At 48.8% G+C, this 19,151-nt stretch overlaps 2 protein-coding genes across 4 annotated transcripts in view; one reads left to right on the top strand and one right to left on the bottom strand.

Annotated features, from left to right (window-relative positions):
* Positions 1-854, bottom strand: part of ZNF341 (zinc finger protein 341) — a gene marked incomplete at both ends in the record, with an annotated part of 48,898 nt that extends 48,044 nt beyond the window's left edge. Inside the window, one exon of one of the 2 annotated variants that reach the window (XM_084247461.1) lies at positions 809-854. In XM_084247461.1, coding sequence (XP_084103587.1) covers positions 809-839 — 31 coding nt within the window. The remainder of the gene's footprint in view (positions 1-808) is intronic. The other variant, XM_084247459.1, reaches the window with a different exon arrangement.
* An 8,125-nt stretch (positions 855-8,979) lies between these two features.
* PXMP4 (peroxisomal membrane protein 4) lies at positions 8,980-18,896 on the top strand (the record flags this gene model as incomplete). Of its 2 annotated transcripts, XM_084247187.1 has the most annotated exons (4): positions 8,980-9,092; positions 13,315-13,377; positions 16,180-16,378; positions 18,633-18,896. In XM_084247187.1, 4 exons carry the CDS (start codon positions 8,980-8,982, stop codon positions 18,894-18,896), a joined length of 639 nt encoding a protein of 212 aa, XP_084103313.1. The 2 variants fall into 2 exon arrangements, with proteins under 2 accessions (XP_084103313.1, XP_084103314.1); XM_084247188.1 differs by lacking the exon at positions 13,315-13,377.
* Positions 18,897-19,151: the final 255 nt, after the last annotated feature.

Here is a 19,151-nt window from a genome sequence, read left to right as displayed (position 1 = left end):
TGCACAAGGAGGCACCGATCCTTCCTTGTATGAGTTCGTAAAACTCTGCAGCCCAGCATGGTGCACACAGAAAGCAAGCAGTGTCTGTTGGTTTGGGCTCTGAACACCAGGTCCTAACACACAGGTGGCGCCGAGCCTTTCTGGGTTTGAGCTTGACAGACCACATCCTGGCACAAGGCGCACAACAGGAGCTCAAAACAAGTTCTTTGTGGTCAGGACGCCTGGCCCGGCGGCTCGGGCAGTCAAGCCCACCCGGCTGCGCAGCGGCTCCTGCACCACGGCCCAGGCCCTGCCGGCCACCCTGGCCCGCCTGCCACCCTCGCCCGGACGCCCTCGGCCGCGGGGGGCTGCCCGCCCCGGCTGTTCCCTCAGGAAAGCCCCCCCCGCCGGCCGAGGCCCCGCGCCCGACGCTGTTCCGGCCGGACCCCCACCCCCCGCGGCGCCCGCGCTCCCGGCCGCTTCCGTCCCGGGGCCCTGCCCCGGCGCGGGCCTGCCCTCCCGCTGTTCCAGCCCCGCTGACCCCCCCGCCGGGCCTCGCAGCAGAGGCTGTTCCGGCCCCCAGCCCCACCCCCGCCCCCCAGCCGCGAGCGGCCTCCCCGCGGCTGTTCCGGGCCCGCGCGCCCCCGCCTCCCGCCGGGCCTCAATTCCCGCGGCTGTTCCCGCGCGCGCCCCTCCCGCCCGCGGCTGTTCCCGTCCCGGCGCCCTCCGCCCCGCGGCCGCCGCACGCCCTGGGCCCAGCGCCGCCAGGGCGCGGCGGGAGGGGGCGCCACGCGGAACAGCCGCCTCCCCCGGCCCCGCCGCCGCTCACCCTCCAGGGCCTCGAAGATCGTCTGCGCCATCTTGGAGCCGCCGCCGCCGCGGGAGCCGAAGCCCGGCTACGCGAGCATTGTGGGAGCCGCGGCGGCGGCCGGAGGGAGGCCGCCAGGGGGCGCCCGGGAGCCGCCGCCGAGGCCCCGGTGCGGGACACCGAGCGCGGGCTGGGGGGACGCCCGGGCCCCAGAGCAAGCCCAGCCCCGCCCGGAAGAGCCGCGCCGCAGCGCTGCGAACCCGCGACCCTGCACACCTCCTCCATGCCCGCTGCGCGCGGGGACTCCTCCCCGGGGTTTGGGCCTCAGCCCTTCCACCCCTGAACCCCGGCTCTGTGATCCAGACCCCCGACCGCGCCACACGTGACCCCAGCCCTGCTGCAGGGACCTTGTTTCCATCGCACACAGCATCCCCCGCCTTTGCGACGTCCACCTCCGTTTCTGCCTCACCCCTGACAGCCCAGCTGTCGCAAGAACCCCTGTGTCCACCTAACACAGGACCCCTGACTTTCACATGCCATTAACCCAGTGACCTCGGGTCTCATCATCTGTCCCTGCAAGAGTTTTTCACTGTAACTGCTCTTTTCTTTTTTTATTTTTCTTAAGGATTTATTTATACAAGAATGGGGTACAGGCCAGAGGCACGGGAGGGTGAGAAGATTCACCAGAGACAGCAGGAAGCAGACGACCAAAAACACTGCTGAGGGGAGAAGCGGGCGAGACAGGAGAGGTCTGCGCGCCATGTGGGTGGCGCCCTGGCCGGCTGCGGACAGCTTCACAGTGCGGCGCTCAACCTGCTGCGCCACCAGGGAGGCCCTCTTTTCTTTTTTAAAAGCATTCAAGGAATATCTTAATACATTTGATTTATTATTATTACTAATATTGTTGTATTTTTAATTAGCAAAACAAAACATTTGAAATGGGTTTCTGGAATAACCATTTGTTCTTTTTTTAAAGATTTATTTATTTATACATGCACTGGGTACAGTCAGAAGCGCGGGAGGGTGAGAGAATTCACCAGAGCCAGAGCGGGGAGCAGAGCAGGCAGAAGGACCGAAGTACACTGCTGAGGGGAGCAGCGGGCGGCAGGAGAGGTCTGCGCGCCATGTGGGACCCTCCTCCGGAGGCCGGGGAGCAGCCGGGGATTGAACCGGCGCTGCAGAGGCTGTGGGCAGCTTCGCATCCCAGCGCTCAACCGCTGCGCCACCGGGTAGTGTACCTCTCCTTAAACTTGACGTTGGCCTTATGTTTAAGAGCAGGGCCTCTCCGGTGGCGCAGCAGTTGAGCACTGGGTTGTGAAGCTGCCCGAAGCCAAAGCCTCCGAGGCGCCGGTTCGATCCCCGGCTGCTCCGCGGCCACTGGGGGAGGGTCCCACATGGCGCGCAGACCTCCCCTGCCGCCCGCTGCTCCCCTCAGCAGTGTGCTTCAGTCCTTCTGCCTGCTCTGCTTCTGGCTCTGGTGAATTCTCTCGCCATCCCGCGCTTCTGACTATACCCAGTGCTTGTATAAATAAATAAATAAATCTTTAAAAAAAAAAAAAAAAGAGCAGGGCCTCTCAAGACATCCTGTTGAGGTTAAAGACCATTTTGCCCAAGAGGATATCCAAAGAGTACCTTGTGAACATGAGGTGACTGTAGTTACAATTTTTCACAGAAGAATTTTACCTTTGACCTCTGGCGATTTTCTTGCCCATGGCGACTGTGCAGGTATAGTCATCACTACCAGGCTGCGGGGGCAATCTGAGGTGTCATCATGGATGTTCTTTACAGTCTCCATTTTGCATCAGGAGTCGCATCTAACCAGGTCACCACCACATTCCCAGGTTTTTCAAATTTGCCCATTTCCACAGGAGCTACAGCAGAAAGGAAGGAGCAGCATTTCCACTGACCTTTTACCTCAAGGAATGCATTCATTTAATTGTGCAAAGGCCCTGAGGCCAAAACCAGTAGGGAGAGTGGGCCTCCCCGGTGGCGCAGCGGTTGAGCGCTGGGTTGCGAAGCTGCCCGCGGCCTCTGCGGCGCCGGTTCGATCCCCGGCTGCTCCCCGGCCACCGGAGGAGGGTCCCACATGGCGCGCAGACCTCTCCTGCCGCCCGCTGCTCCCCTCAGCAGTGTACTTCGGTCCTTCTGCCTGCTCTGCTCCCCGCTCTGGTGAATTCTCTCACCCTCCCGCGCTTCTGACTGTACCCAGTGCATGTACAAACAAATAAATAAATAAATATACATGCCTCTTAAAAAAAAAAAAAAAAACCAGTAGGGAGAAAGGAAGGAGTAGAGGAATCTGGGTGTAGGTTAGAGTCATGGTCAGAGTGGAGAACAGAAAAGGTGGACTCATTGAAACACACTGCTAAGAAAAGCAGCAGGCAAAACAAAAAACATCTACTATACTGAAAGTGAGGGTTCCAAGGCTTGATTTAAACTCTAGGCATCATTGATTGGTTAGGGTGACTAGTCTTGGGTGGTTTCTGACTCCTGATGCAGATGATCAGTGTAATGGATCAGTTCCCACAGGGCGGTCCCACCCACTCCCTTTCTCCATTTAAGCCTCCTAAACTTGCTTGCTGGGCAAGAGTTGGGTGCTTAGTTTTTAAATTTAATAATGACACCCATGACAAAAATGAAAGACCAAAGCCTGGCAGGGTCAACTGAGGATAAGTGAACATGGGTACAGGAGCATGAGGGTGGAGAGACAGACAGGCCACAACAAGACTTTCTGTTTTGTTTTAAGGGTGATGGGAGGCGCTCCACAGTAAAGGAGTCCACCAGTCCCTGAGACCTTGGCAGCTTTCCATGTATTTCCAAGTGCATATATACATAGTTGCTTTTTATCTGCTCTTCAGGCCTTTGCACAGTATTTTCTTACCACCCTCAAAGGGACAATGGGACCTTGCCTTCTTGCCTCCTCTAAGAAGCTTTCCCTGGTCTGTCTGGATGGAGTTGGTCCTCCCCTAGTTTCCGACAGTATTTGTTATTATATCTATCATGTCATACTCTTTAGCCATTGAAATTCCCCTTTTCTCAACCCCCTCAGTAAGGAAGCCACTGACCAGGTAAGGTGCTTCACCCATTCTACCTGGTTCTCAAGACCTGATACAAGAGGCAACCTGGGAAATGCTTGTGGCTTGTTGATTGACTATTTGACTGATGGAACAAATGAATCAGCTTTTTTTCCCTCTCACCTTCATATCTTCCTCCACCAAAACCTATCAGTTCTGTGTCCCATTTCCTCAGGGTGGACTGATTGGCATTGAAACAGAACTAATCGCAGCTTAGAGATTCTGGGGTATGGGGTAAGTAATGTGGTAACACCAGGAATGCAGCCAAGTGGGCAGGAGGGAAAGTTTGGGAAACTTCCAGTTTCCTCCTCCACAATGGGTGCTCCAACCACTCCAGAAAAGTCAGTTTCCCTTTTGGGAGGGGAGGAATCATGAGCAGCTTCCACTAGACTCCCAGCAACAAGGGGAGAAAAGTGAGGCTATAAAAACAAATGTTACACCATGAAATCTGGTAAGATTTTTAAGTATTGGTAGTAGGCAGCAAATGCATAATTTTAGGGCCTAAATTGTGTCCTTCCCCTCCCCACAACTCATGTTGACATTCTAAATCCTAATACCTCAGAACATCACTAGTATTTAGGGATAGGGCCTTAAAGAGGTAAAATTAAGTCAATAGGTGCACCCTAAACCAACATGGCTGGTGTCCTTATTTAAAAAAAAGAAAAAAGATTTCGGCATACACATAGACTGAGAGGTGACCATGTGAGGACACAGTGAAAAGGCAGACAGCTGCAAGCCGAGGAGAGAGACCTTAAAAGAAACTGAACCTGCAGACACCTTGATTTTGTGAAAAATTGAATTCCTGTGGTAGAATTCAGCCTTAACAAACTAATAAAACAGTGGGTAAGATCAGATTCTGGGGGCCTTCCTGGTGGCTCAGGGGGTAAGTCTCAGCACTATCAAGCTATCACCATCCACTGTAGCGTGAGTTCAATCCCCAGCCAGGGAGCTAACACAATTGCCACAGCAGAACTCTCCTGTCTCTCCCACTGCTCCCTCAGCAGTGTATTTCAGTCAGTCTGCCTGTTCTGCTTCCCACTCTATCTCTGGTGAATCCTCTCACCCCGCCCCCACCTCAGGGCTACACCCCAGTTCTTGTATGCATAAATAAATAAAAGTAAATCTTAAAAAAAAATTAGATTCTGGTGTCTGGGGGAGTTTGTATTCCAATCATGACTCTATCACTTGCTTCTCTGTGTGCTTTTCCCGTAATAAGGAGGTCTGGTCATAGAACCAACCACAAGGATTGCTATGAAAATGAAATGGTTAATAAACACTTAAAAAACAATTCTTGTACATAACAATTACTTTGTAGGTGCTTGTTAAATAAATGTGATTTTTCTGGGCAAAGGTGAATAAACAGGTCCTACCCTAAGGAACTCAGAATTGTGTACAATTTTAAAAAGTCACCAGGAAATGATAAAGGTTTTCAAATGGCAACTCTTTAACCTTAGCATCCTGGGAGGTCTTTGAGAGCGGAAACATTAATCTCTGTGAGAAATGGTTAGCAAAAGATAGCACTCAGGAAGAACATGCAGAACCAAATAGTTTCTAAACACCCTCTCCCCATCTAGGTCAAGTAGTAGGGCTTGGTCGCTGGACCTTTGTAGGAGAATCAGGTGATATTTCCAGAAGTTCTGTTTGCTTTCCTTTCAAATTTTACATATTTTTTAAAAATATGGTTTTCTATTTCCTGTAGCTATTTTCTAGCTTTAAATCTTATGTGCACATTTTAAAAAACTGTGTCTATGGATTATAATACCTGAAGTCTGTGTAGACCTATTGCATTGCTCCCATGTATTGTGTCTATTTTTTTTAAATTAATTTATTTATTTATACAAGCACTGGATATAGTCAGAAACGCGGAAGAGTGAGAGAATTCACCAGAGCCAGAGGATGGAATAGAACAGGCAGGCTGACGGAATACACTGCTGAGGGGAGCAGCGGGCTCGGCAGGAGAGGTCTGTCTTGCCATGTGGGACCCTCCTTGGGGGCCAGGGATCAAACTGGCGCTACAGAGACTGCGGGCAGCTTTGTATCCCAGCGCTCAACCGCTGCACCACCAGGAGAGGCCCTTTTTTTGCTTCTTCATGAAGTCTTAGCTACCTGGTTATCTCTGACTGTGTGTTCATTATTCCCTTGAAAACCATTTGTGGTGGTTCCCTAAAGCCAAAACTAGACGTGCCCTTCTGCAGCGAACCTTTGCATTTGCTTTCTGCCAAGGATTTCCAGTCAGTAATCACCTAAAATCAGGTTCCCAGTTCATGACTTGAGATTTCTTGGACTACCGGGCTTTACTCCTTCCCAAGGAAGAGCTTTAAAAAAAATCCTCTTTTTCCCTTTCCTTCAACTGTTCTGCTCCGTCAGGGCAATCTTTTCTGAACTCCCTTGAGGCTAGTAGTTTGGGATATCCAGTAGGTTAAACTTGAGGGCAAAACTTTTTGGGGTCAACACTTAATGTGAGGAGATTCTTCTGTAAAACTCCCCACTGCAGACATAGCTTAGACATAACTCCCCACTCCCCATAACAGACATCCATCTGTCCATCCTTCTGTCCATCTGACCCTGCATGGTTGATAAACTGAAACTCATAGCTCCAATAGTGTAAAATGCCCTCATATCATAAGTTAATTTACTCTTCCAATATCCAGTCATTTTATTAACTGGCTTTTACCCAATCATTGATGTGCACATTGTCCAGACTTTTACGCATTTCAGTGCTTTTCAGAGGGTATTTTTATTTTTTATCTAATGTTGCTACTATTTTCAGAGGAAGGATTACCTGAATAAACCAGTCTGACATTACAAAAAAAAAAAATCCAGTTTCAGTGATAAAATAGGAAAATCATAATTTCTTTTCATTTACCTCTGACTTTGACCCAGTCAATAATGTCACAGATAAATATCACATTTCCCATGTTCAAGGGATACCCTCACAAGTCAGAGTCACCACTCAGCATGTTCTCCAAAGACTATTCCACACTGTGACATCATGTGTAAATATCACCTATCAATACTCTGAGATATAACCCAAAACTATATCTTTTCAACAAGCATATGTTGGGTACACACCATGTGCTAAGTGCAGGTGTTACAGTAGAAAACAAGACAGATAAATTTTCTGCCTTCATAGATTTATGGCCTTGTAAGGGCAATGAACATAGAGTGAACAATTCCAAAGAGCTAAAGTTTTATGAAGAAAATAAAAAGGAGTGTCTCCCTGGTGGTGCAAGGGGTTAAGCACCGCACTATGAAGCAATCCACAGCCTCTTCAGCACAAGTTCAATCCCCATCCTGCCAGGGAGCAACCCACATGGTGAAGCAGACCTCTCCTGCCTTGCCTGCTGCTCCCCCAGCAGTGTGTTTCAGTCAGTCTGTCTGTTCTGTTCCCCTCTCTGTCTCCGGTGAGTCCTTTTGTTAGGGGGAAAAGGATGTCCCGTTTAATATCGGGGCTGCTCTATAACACTTTCATCCCCCACATCTCTGGCCTGTACCCCAGTTCTTGTATGCGTAAATAAATAAATCTTTAAAAAGAAAAGAAAAAAGAGTCAGAGAGTGGGCAGTGATACTTTAGAGGGAATAGCTGGGACAGACTCTCTGAGGAGGTGGCATCTGAGCTGAAACATGAATGTCGAGGAGACTGTCATGGGAAGAACTGGGGTGGTGCATATAGTGGGGAGAAATATCCGAGTGTGGCCAGGTTCATGGGGGTGAAAGAATTCACCAGAGACAGAGTGGAGAACAGAAAAGGCAGATTTATTGAAATACCTGGCAAAGGAGCAGGGAGCAAGATGGGAGAAGTCTGTGCATGAGGGAGGATTTGAGATGCTGTTTTATATTCTGCTTTCTAACTTGGGATGCCATTTTGCACCCAGTTATCTGCTTTGGATGTCTGGTCTCCTGAACAGGCCTTTGATACAGAAACATGACCTTGCCCCTGCTTCTGTGTTCCTGGAGCTGGGCTGGTTTTCCTGGTCATTGTGGTCAGTTGGATGGCCTTGTCCCAAGGCAGCTTTATCAATTTCCTTATCTATTCAAGCCTCCCAAAGCTGCCTGCTGGGCAGAGAGAGTGGAGGTTAGTTTTGTTTTTTTTTTAAGATTTATTTTTATTTATTTATACAAGCACTGGGTACAGTCAGAAGCGCGGGAGAGTGAGAGAATTCACCAGAGCCAGAGGGGGGAGTAGAGCAGGCAGAGGACCGAAGTACACTGCTGAGGGGAGCAGCGGGCGGCAGGAGAGGTCTGCGTGCCATGTGGGACCCTCCTCCAGTGGCCAGGGAGCAGCCGGGGATCGAGCAGGCGCTGCAGAGACTGCAGGCAGCTTCGCAACCCAGCGCTCAACCGCTGCACCACCGGGGAGGCCCTGGAGGTTAGTTTTTAACCTTATTAAATTGCACCTGACAGTGCACACCAAGCAAGGAAAGAGCAAGGTCAAAGTGGCTGGGGCAGGAGCATTCTTGGCGTGCTGAGGTTAACAGCCAGACCATTTTGGCTGCAGAGAAGTGATGATGGGGCGAGTGACCAGGCCATGAAATTAGAGAGGAAAGCAGGGGCCAGAGGGTACTGTCTTCTCTTGTGGCCAGGGGAAGGAGTTTGTACTTTGAGAATAGATGTTAGCCAGTGAGAGTGCCAAGTGATTCAGCTCTGAGATCCTTAGGATCCTGTCTGTGCCCCTGTGTACACACGAGGCCTGACTCCTCCCAGAGTCACAAACAACCCCTCTTCCATTCCAGCTCTAGGTAGGCGGGTCCTCTTTTAGGAAGCCTTTGGAGCCCACAAGTGACACACCCCCTAAATCCGAAGGAAACAAGCTTTCTGATTGGGCAAATCAGGCGTGTGAGTGTAACTTTCCCTGGGGCGGAGCCAACTGTGATTGGTTACAATGTCTCCCTTCTCTTCCAATCAGATCGCTACTCGGGGTCTCATTAGCCTTGTGAGATGAGTACGCTCTGTGATTGGCTGTCTCGGGATGAGTGACAGACGATACATCCTGTAGTACAACAAGGGGGCGGTGCTGTCAGGGGCCGTGGGCTGCCGAGGCTGGGCAGCGCTGCCGGAACCGCAGGCTGTCAGCGAGCTCCTGGCTGGGTGCCCCCGACCCCGAGCGCCGTCTGCGATATGGCCGCCCCGCCGCAGCTGAGAGCGCTACTCCTGGTGGTCAACGAACTGCTGCGCAATCGCCGCTACCACGCTGCGTTGGCTGTGCTTAAGGGCTTCCGGAACGGGGCAGTGTGAGTGGAACGGCCGGGGCTGAGAGGCAGGCCGGGTTGGGGTCAGAGGCGGGTTTCGGGCCTGGCACCCTCGGGCTCTGTGCCCTTGAGCAGCCCTAGTTTGTGGTCAGGTCTCCGTGTCCACCGTCTACACAGTGGGCACTGGATAGTGAGTTCTGGGCGCCTTGCGAGCCAGGGCTCCTGCAGCGCTGCTTTCTGGATCCCCCAGGTGCTTTGTAAACTGGCCCTCTTGTCTTGACCACTGTCCATGCCACCCCCATGGCCCCTCCTTTGGAGCCATATCCCATTCCCCCTCTCCGTTGTGTGCCCTTGGGCCTGTCTGTTTTCTGTGGCCCCAGTTGCACAACGGGAAGATGGCTTCTGGCCTCTAGCAGGCCGGTGAGAACTCCTGCCTGTCCTCCCTGCATTGAACTGCCCGGTGGGATCACATCCCACTTCTCATTCCTTGTCTGTGTGACTCTAGGGCTAAGTTCCCTTCTGGAACAGAGGACTCCTAGAGCATAAACCTCAGGAGTGGCAGTAAATGTAAAAGAAACTGCAAATACTTGCTGGGCAAATTGATTTTACTGTTGCCATCAGATCTGCAGGAGAGGTCTTGGGGTCATTTTGCCTGGCTGGTGGCTGAAAGGGTTTTGACTTCCTTTAATTGATCAATTGAGGTAACATTGGTTTTCTGTATATGATTCAGAGGTATAGGACCACACCTCCTTTAAACCTCAAGCACAACAGATATCATTTACTGAGACTTACTGTGGCAGAAATGGGGACACAGCAGAGAGCAAACCCAACAGATCAGTATCCTCCTGGAGTTGGCATCTAGAGATAGCATGGCAAGGTGGTGAGGGTGTGGACTGTCTCCTGTTTAATTCTGGTGCCACCTACCTAGTGATCTTGTGCAAGTCCATTTAGCCTCTCTTAGCCTCCATTTCCATAAAATGTGAATGATATACTATTTATATCAAACTGTCAGAGGATTGAGTCAGCATGTGTGAAATGTTTAGAAAGTGTCTGATATATGCTGGCTGCTGTAATTATTGTTATATTCACATGGGTGTCTGCCTGTCTCACTCCCTTCACCTTCTCCAGACCTCTGCTTAAGTGCCAGTGAGGCCATCCCTAAACACCCCACCTCTTCCCTACTTAACTTTTTCTCCACTGTACTTGTTTTCTCTGTAGTACTCATCTGACACTGAGTAGTTTTACTCATATATTCTGGTTTCATATGCCTCACTCATTAGAAAGTGAGCTTCATGGAACAGGAATTTTTCTCTATTTCTTGGTTTTTAGTAGGCTTTCAAATATTTACTGAATGAATGAATTATGTGTGCAAGGTAAGAATTGCCATTATCCCCATTTTACAGATGAGAAAACTGCCTCAGAGAGGTAAACTCATTGCTCATGGTCACAGCCCTTTGTTAGTGTTAGAGCCAGGTTTAAAACTCAGAATATCTGACCCCAATGCCAGGCTCTTGGCTTCTGTGGGCACCAGAGTCAAGTAGCAGTTTTTTCTCTGAGTCTGGCCAGATCATATCAGCCATGCCATGGTGTGACCAGGGTAGAGCGAACCCTTAGATAACATGAGCAGTCTTTTGCCCTGCAGGATATGCTCAGGGCAAAGCATGAGTGACTATGTGTCACACAGGCCCTGGTGCCACTGGGCATTGCCCAATGTTGACTTTGGATACCTGCTCTTGAGGTGCTAACATACCATGCTCTAAAATGCTCTAAAGAGCATTTTCCTTTATGGCTAAATTATCATGATTGCATGTAGTAAGTTAATAACTCCTTAATGTTGACTACAGTCAATAGTCAAATATTCCCAGTTGCTTCTCACTTGATTATCCTTAAGATAGTGAAGGTAAGTGTGAAGGGGAATGTGGTCTTTTTTTTTTTTTTTTAAATTTATACAAGCACTGGGTACAGTCAGAAGTACGGGAGGGTGAGAGAATTCCAGAGCCAGAGTGGGGAGCAGAACAGGCAGACTGACGAAATACACTGCTGAGGGGAGCAGTGGGCACGGCAGAAGAAGTCTGTGCGCCATGTGGGACCCTCGCCAGCGGCTGGGGATCGAACTGGCGCTACAGAGGCTGCGGGCAGCTTTGCAGCCCAGCACTCAACCACTGCGCCACCTGGGAGGCCCATGGTCTTTTTTATTTTTAAAGATTTATTTATCTATGCATACAGAGCTGGGGTGCAGGCCAGAGGTGTGGGGGGTGAGAGGATTCACCAGAGACAGAGTGGGGAACAGAACAGGAAGATCTACTGAAATACGCTGCTGAGGGGAGCAGTGGGCAAATCAGGAGAGGTCTGCTGCACCATGTGGGTTGCTCCCCGGCTGGGGGATCGGACTTGTGTTGCAGAGGCTGCAAACAGCTTCATAGGTTGCGTCTTAACCCCTTGCACCACCAGGGAGGCCTGAAGGGGAATGTGGTCTTGAGCACATCATCCCCAGAGATTCATATGAGGAGATGGAAGGAGGGTCAGGGGACTTTTTGCCACATCTGCCTTGAGAGTGAAGATCATTCTCAGCAATCAGGTTGTCCATGTTCCAGAAAATGTGACATCTCCCTGAAGGGATGCGCTGTTATTGTGAAGAGTCCCAATGGTAGGGGGACTTCAGTCACATCAATGTCAGCTCAGTCTTCTTGGAAAGGTAAGGAAGAGGCTCTGGGTGGACAAAGGGTGGGGGATAGAAAGGAACTGGCTGACGTTTGTTCTCTCTGTAGCCATGAACAGAATGTGATCAAGGGTGTTCCACAGCCCTGATACAAGATGATACCTGTGCACGCTCACTTCCCATCAGGAAAATGGGTCTTTTGTTGAAGTCTGAAAATTCTTGGGTGAAAAATACACTCACAGGATTCAGGGGAGTCCAGGAATTACTTGTTCAGTATCTCAAGTCCAGAATGATTAGTTAATTCTGGAAGGAGAAGACATTGAACTTGTATCTAATTCAATGTCTCGGCTTTGACTCAGCAAGCCACAGTTAAAAACAAGGATATCATGAAATTTTGGGTATCTGTATTTCTGAAAAAGAAACAGTCGAGCAGGCTAATGAATAAGAACTAAGTTACCCAGCTACAGAAACAGCGAGATGCTGGATGATTCCTTAGACCTCTTCTTAAGATGCTGTGCAAGTCATTGTTGAAAAGAAAAAGATAGAAAGGATGGTGGCGGAAGAGGTGTGAATCTTGAAAAGAAGTACTTATGAAACATTCATATGCATTTTAATTATTTTAATTTTATTATTATTTTTAAAGATTTATTTTATTTATACAATACCTGGGGTACAGACCAGAGGCTTGGGAGGGTGAGAGGATTCACCAGAGACAAAGTGGGGAGCAGAACAGGCAGACTGACAAAATACATTGCTGAGGGGAGCAGCGGGCGAGTCAGAAGAGGTCTGCTGCGTCATGTGGGAATCTCCCTGGCTGGCCAGGATTTGAACCAGCACTGCAGAGACTGCAGACAGCTTCACAGCACTGCACTCAACCTGCTGCGCCACCGGGGAAGCCCTCATTTTAATTTTAAATGCAATCCTTAATCTTAGATCTTTTGGAAGTACAGAAAAGTTTCAAAAACAGACAAAAATAAATTCCCATATTACTCCAGCCCAGAAGACATTGCTAATAACATGATGGCATATTTCCTCTGTGTTTAGTAGTATAGCAGTTGGAAGTACATTTTGAACAAGTAGAGGGAAGTACAATGTTAATTAGCAACTATTTTAGGGAATTTAAGTTAACTTATGTTAGGAAAGTTAACTAAGTTTAAGGTGGACCAAGCTAGAGAGGGAACCCTCTGGAGATTCATAGGATTCCATAGGTAATTAAGGGCTGTTCTAGAATCAATTTATTGAGCACAATTTATTGTCAAGCATAGTTCTGCGTCTTAATCCCTTGTCTTAATCCCTTGTGTCACCAGGGAGACCCCTCCCATATAGGAATTTTAATCAGCCTCTGAGGTCTGACATTCCCTTTAACTGTTGGGCAAACCAAGGCTCATTTATTTGAAGTTAGATGACAAGCCAGAGACCACTCTACCAAAGTATCAGGGGTGGGATTTGAACCCAGATCTAGCTAAAAAGCAAGCATTAGTTCTGCTCCCCAAATGATGGGAGGATTAGGGCTGGGGAAAGGGGACAAAGAGTCAAGGAGAGAACCCAGAATGAAACTGATGTAGTGATGCCGGAGTAATTGTTTTTGTTTGTTTGTTTCTATAGCTATGGAGTCAAAATCCGGGCTCCTCACGCGCTGGTCATGACCTTTCTCTTCCGGAGTGGCAGGTACTGACCCCACACCTCTACCGCCTCCTGGGATATCTCTCAGACTGTTAGAAAATGTGGTCAGCTCTCAATGCTAGGATGGTTGCAGTAGTTTACTAGCTGGGCCTACCCTGTCCCCTTGCTACCACTACCTCTTAAAGGACAACTGTTATCCCAGTTTGAAAACTGCCCTGGTTCCCCACTGGCCTCCAGAGAAGCCCACCTTATAGGCATGACCTTCCAGACCCTCTGCAGTCTGACCTCAACTGCATCCCCACAGTACTCTCCTCCTTCCACTCTGGGGTGTCCTGGGCATTCCAGGCACAGGCCACATGTGGCTCCCCTTCCATACATTGGCTCATGTAGTGCCCCCACCCTCCACCACACACCAGGAATGCCCTTTTCTCTTCCACCCACCTTTATTTCCATCCTAACCACCCACACCATTTCTCATTACTCCCTAAAATGTCTTGCCCTCCCTCTGATCTCCCATAACTCTTCCCTCAAGGGTCTTCTCAGAAACCGCTTGTGGTCTAGTTTTTAGCCTCATCTGGAGCTTACCAGAATCAACCAGGGGTATCCTTCTGGCCAAAACCAGCCAATAATTTTCTCTTTCTGTATTCTCATTTTATTTATCTATTTTTGTTTGTTTTGGGTTTTGCCCTCCCATTTTTTAAAAAGTTAACTTCGAGTTTTGCTAAAAACTCATCCAGTAAATATTTGTTGAGCATTTTCTATATTCCAGATACTTTTAAGTGCTAGGTATATAGCAGTGAACAAAATTTACCATGATTGCTGCCTTCCTAAAGTTTGTGTTCTAGCAGGTGGTGGCAGAAAATAACTGGAGGAAGTAAGGAAAGCATATCGTATGCTAGAAGGCAGTGCAGGCTGTGGGAGGAAGGCAAGGGGGCTGATCATGCTGAAGGAGGGGCAGGCTGCAGAACTAAATAGGGAAGGCTTCATTGAGAAAGTGACATTCGATGGAAGACTTCCAGGAGAACAAAGAGTTAGCCAAGTGGATATCAGAGGAAAGCATGTTTCAGGTCAAGGCAGCAGTCAGTGCAAAGGCCCTGAGGTGAGTTTGAGGAAGCTGTAAGGAAGGTAGCGAAGGGGAGAGAACAAAGAGAAGATCACAGGGTGACCTGGGTGAATTATGTCTAGCTTCAAGCCGTAGAGAGAAGTTTGAATTTTCTTTTAAGTAAAACATGAATTTGTTGTAAGATTTTTTTTGCAGGGATATATCACTATTTGAGTAATCTTTTTTTTTAATTAATTTATTTATTTATATAAGCACTGGGTACAGTCAGAAGTATGGGAGGGTGAGAGAATTCACCAGAGACAGAGCTGGGAACAGAACAGGCAGACCGACGAAGTACACTGCTGAGGGGAGCAGCAGGCGGCAGGAGAGGTCTGCGTGCCATGTGGGACCCTCACCTGTGGCTGGGCATCGAACCGGCGCTGCAGAGGCTGCAGGCAGCTTTGCAGCCCAGCGCTCAACCGCTGTGCCACCAGGGGAGGCCCTATTTGAGTAATCTTTTGATAATATGAGAGTGAAGAGTTTGCTGAGTAATCTTTTGATAATATGAGAGTGAAGAGTTTGCTGCCAGATTAAGAAGTTGGGGACAGCGTAAATTAGGAGGCTTGAATGTTGGTGGTGGCAGTGGATGTGAGAAGTGGTCAGGCTCCAAACACTCTGAAGGTGGGATTAGTGTCAGCATTTAAAAACTGGGAAATCCAGCTCGCTTGCCCTGCAACTGGAAATGCTCAGCCCATATGCCTGTGGGCACAGAACCAGCTGACTCCTGACTGTCTATTCTCACCTAGCAGATTGCCACAGAGCTCAGTAGACCCACTTCAAGGTCCTATCCTGTCTGAGGGCATTCAGTGTCCCTGAACTGATCTCCCAGAGTACAGTCTGTTCCTCTCCTTTGTTCTCCTCACTGCCTGCTAGTGATTTTTAAAAGATTAATCAATCATCCGACTTACTGTTCACTTCTCAGCATAAAGACAAAATTCAGCTTGGCTCCACCTCTACTATATAGCCTGCACCTCATGTGTTCTCTGCTCAGGCCTTGAGGATTTCTCTCTGCTCCTTTACTCCCCACTCTGCCCTTCTCCAGGACCTTTGCATATGCTGATTCCTCTACCTGGGATGCAACACCTCTCCCCTTTTGACCTCATGACTCCTCATCCTTCAGGTCCCAGGATCATCTCTTGTCAAGGTCACAGCTTGACCCTTGTTTTATGATTATTTTATGTTTCTTTTTCCCGTTGATCATAACTTCATGAGGGCAGCAAGCAGATCTGTTTATTTTCTTTTCCTGAGATTTCTGCTCTCCCACCACGTATTATACACTCACTCATCCATTTCCTTACATATTCACTCAAAAAAAAAAAAAACAAACCAACACCTCATATTGAGTATCTACTGTGTGCCAGGCCCTGTTCTGCTTCCTTATCATGAACAAGCCAGATATACACACCATACTCTCTGGTGGATTCCATGGGATGTAGAAGAGGTGGGGGCACAAAATAAAATAGTATATAAATGTTAGTGCTATGAACAAAAAGTAGGCTAAGGGAACAGAGTGTGATGGACATTCTTTTATGTAGGGTGATGAGGGAAGGCCACTCTGAGGAGGCAGCATGGAGTCAAGGCCTGAATCAAGTGAGCAGGCAGCCCCCAGGACTTGGAGGTTGGGGGCCTGGGGTTGAACGAGCATCAGTCTGTGAGCTTCTTGCTGGTTCGGTTTTGTTGACCTGTGGGTGAGTGCCTTGGAGTAGCTGGGTCTGTGCTCATGGTGGCTTACTGTGTTTGTGCAGCCTCCGGGAGAAGCTGCAGGCCATCCTACAGGCCACATACACCCATTCCCGGAACCTGGCCTGCTTTGTGTTTGTCTACAAGGGGCTCTGTGCCCTGCAGTCCCACGTGCAGGGAGAGACCCACCAGGTGCACTCATTCCTGTCTGCCGTCATCGGGGGCTTCCTGGTGTTTGGGGACAACAATAACATCAATAGCCAGGTAACATCCTGGGATGGGGTTGGGGTCCAATGTGGTTCAGGGTGGGGGGTTGAAGTTGAGCTCTTGGCACCCTTCTGGGTCAGAGGGTCTCTGATTCACTGGTCCCTATGTGACAGGTCACTTCCCCTTCAGCTTCCCCATCTGTAAACCCAGGAGCTAGTTGGAATTCCACAGTTCTCAGAATCAGTATGTGTGCTATTCTATGGGGCAAAGGTTTTTATTTATTTATTTTTAATTTGTTAAAAGATTTATTTAATATGCATACAAGAACTGGGGTACAGGCCAGAGGTACGGGATGGGGGGAGAGGATTCACCAGAGACAGAGTGGGGAGCAGAACAGACAGATGACTGAAATACACTGCTGAGGGGAGCAGCAGATGAGTCAGAGAGGTCTGCTGTGCTTTGTGTGTCAGCTCCCTTGCCAGGGATCAAACTTATGCTGCAGTGGCTGCAGATAGCTTGATAGTGCTGAGTCTTAACCCCTTGCACCACCAGGGAGGCCCTTTTGTTTGTTTTTTAATGAAATAATGATGAAACTAAATACCATTTGTCATATTTATGTCCTTGCGCAATATAAAAAGTTGTCTTTCTCAAATTTCGTAAATATTCTCAAATTATAAAAATAATGTTTTATTTTTATATTAAAAGATGCAGACTAAGCACCTCCTAATGTGCCTGGTATACTTCTAGGTCATGATAAAATTAGAGAATAAATTGAAAAGAAAGTCTCCACCTCCCTCCAGTTGTGAAACCACCACCCAGACAGTTTCGCAAAGTTACGGGTGTCTGTGCTTCTGACATCGTCTGTACTTCTCTCAGCATACACTAGGAGTTTTCCACCAAAGAAATTATCTGCTTTTTTTTTTTTTCACATAATGTATCTTTTTTTTTTTTTATAGAGGCATGTTTTATTTATTTATTTGTTTGTTTGTTTGTTTTGTTTATACATGCACTGGGTACAGTCAGAAGCGCGGGGGGTGAGAGAATTCACCAGAGCCAGAGCAGGGAGCAGAGCAGGCAGAAGGACCGAAGTACACTGCTGAGGGGAGCAGCGGGCGGCAGGAGAGGTCTGCGCGCCATGTGGGACCCTCCTCTGGTGGCCGGGGAGCAGCTGGGGATCGAACCGACGCTGCAGAGGCCGCGGGCAGCTTCGCAACCCAGCGCTCAACCGCTGTGCCACCAGGGAGGCCCACATAATGTATCTTGAGACCTCTCTTTTCCATCCCTCATTTCTTGAGTTCACTGTTATTTTCTGAGTATATATTTCTGGATAGGTTTGTTTATTTAGCTTTTTGACATTGCATGCATTTCTGCTTGCATGTTATCAGTCCATAAGTTCCTAGAATTGGAATTAATTGTGGAGTCTATGGATGTGAGCATTTGGTATTTTGAGACAGTTTCCCCAGTTTTATTTTTTGTTGGAATTCCACTGGTGTTTGAACTTCCAAAGTCCAGAAATCCTGGTCACACCCATGTCCTGCCCCTTCCCTACCTTTTCCTGATCCCAGGCAACAACTATTCTGACATCCTGTCCAGTCCTTTTAAAAATGTCATTTAGGGCCTCCCTGGTTGCACAAGGGGTTAAGCACAGCACTGTGAAGCTATATGCAGGCTCTGCAGCCGGCCAATCCCCGGCTGGCCAGGAGCTGACCCACATGGTACAGCAGACCTCTCCTGTCTCGCCCGAGGCTCCCCTCAGCAGTATATTTCGTCAGTCTGCCTGCACATCTGACCTGTACCCTGGTTCTTGTAAAAATAAAAAATAAATCTTTGGAAAAAAAAGATTTATTTATTTATGCATACAAGAGCTGGGGTATAGGCCAGAGATGCGGGGGTGAGAGGATTCACCAGAGACAGAGTGGGGAGCAGAACAGGCGGATTGACTGAAATACACTGCTGAGGGAAGCAGGGGGTGAGTTAGGCGAGGGTCCATGTGGGTTGCTCCGAGGCCAGCAGGGATCGAACCAGTACAGCAGAGGCTGCAGACAGCTTCACAGTGCTGCGCTCAATCGCCTGTGCCACCATGGAGGTGCAAAATAAATAAATCTTAAAAAAAAAAAAAATCTTTAAAAAAACCCCACACCCATTAAAAAAAAAAAAAAAAACCTGCTATAAATCACTTCAGATCATCTTGCTTAATCAGCTTTGAGAAACTGATCCAGGGCACAGTAGGAGGTACCCTGGTGCATGGGGGTGGGCAGAGGGTTCCCAGTGACTGTGCTCTCCTGTAATTCCTGTTATTCCCTCCCTGCAGATCAACATGTACCTGTTGTCACGTGTCCTGTTTGCCCTGGGCCGTCTGGCTATGGAGAAGGGCTACATCCCCGAATCCAAGTGGGACCCATTCCCATTGTTCACTGGGCTGGTGTGGGGGCTGGTGATGTGGCTCTTTGAGTACCACCAGTCCACGCTGCAGCCCTCGTTGCAGTCTTCCATGACCTACTTGTACAAGGACAGCAATGTATGGCATGACATCTCAGACTTCCTCATCTACAACAAGAGCCGCCCCTCTAAGTAATGTGACTAGAGGCACTTATGGGGGCTTCCGCACCTGAGTTGGCTCCAGGCAGTGTCCAGCTGTGACTCAAGATTGGCTCCATTTCTGAATCCTTCCTGAAGATCAAGGATCTCAGATTCCAACTTTTATCACCCCAGGGTTCCATTTGCTGATGTAAAGGCCCTGATTTTTCAAATCCCATTAGATATTCTGGAATGGTGGAATAAGCGGCTGAATCAGGCTGAGGAGCCTTGGGCATGAATCCAGCTGTGCTGC

The sequence above is a fragment of the Talpa europaea genome (genome assembly GCF_964194135.1).
Source record: "Talpa europaea genome assembly, chromosome: 11".
Taxonomy (NCBI): Eukaryota; Metazoa; Chordata; class Mammalia; order Eulipotyphla; family Talpidae; genus Talpa; species Talpa europaea.
This window is presented reverse-complemented; position numbering and strand designations above follow the sequence as displayed.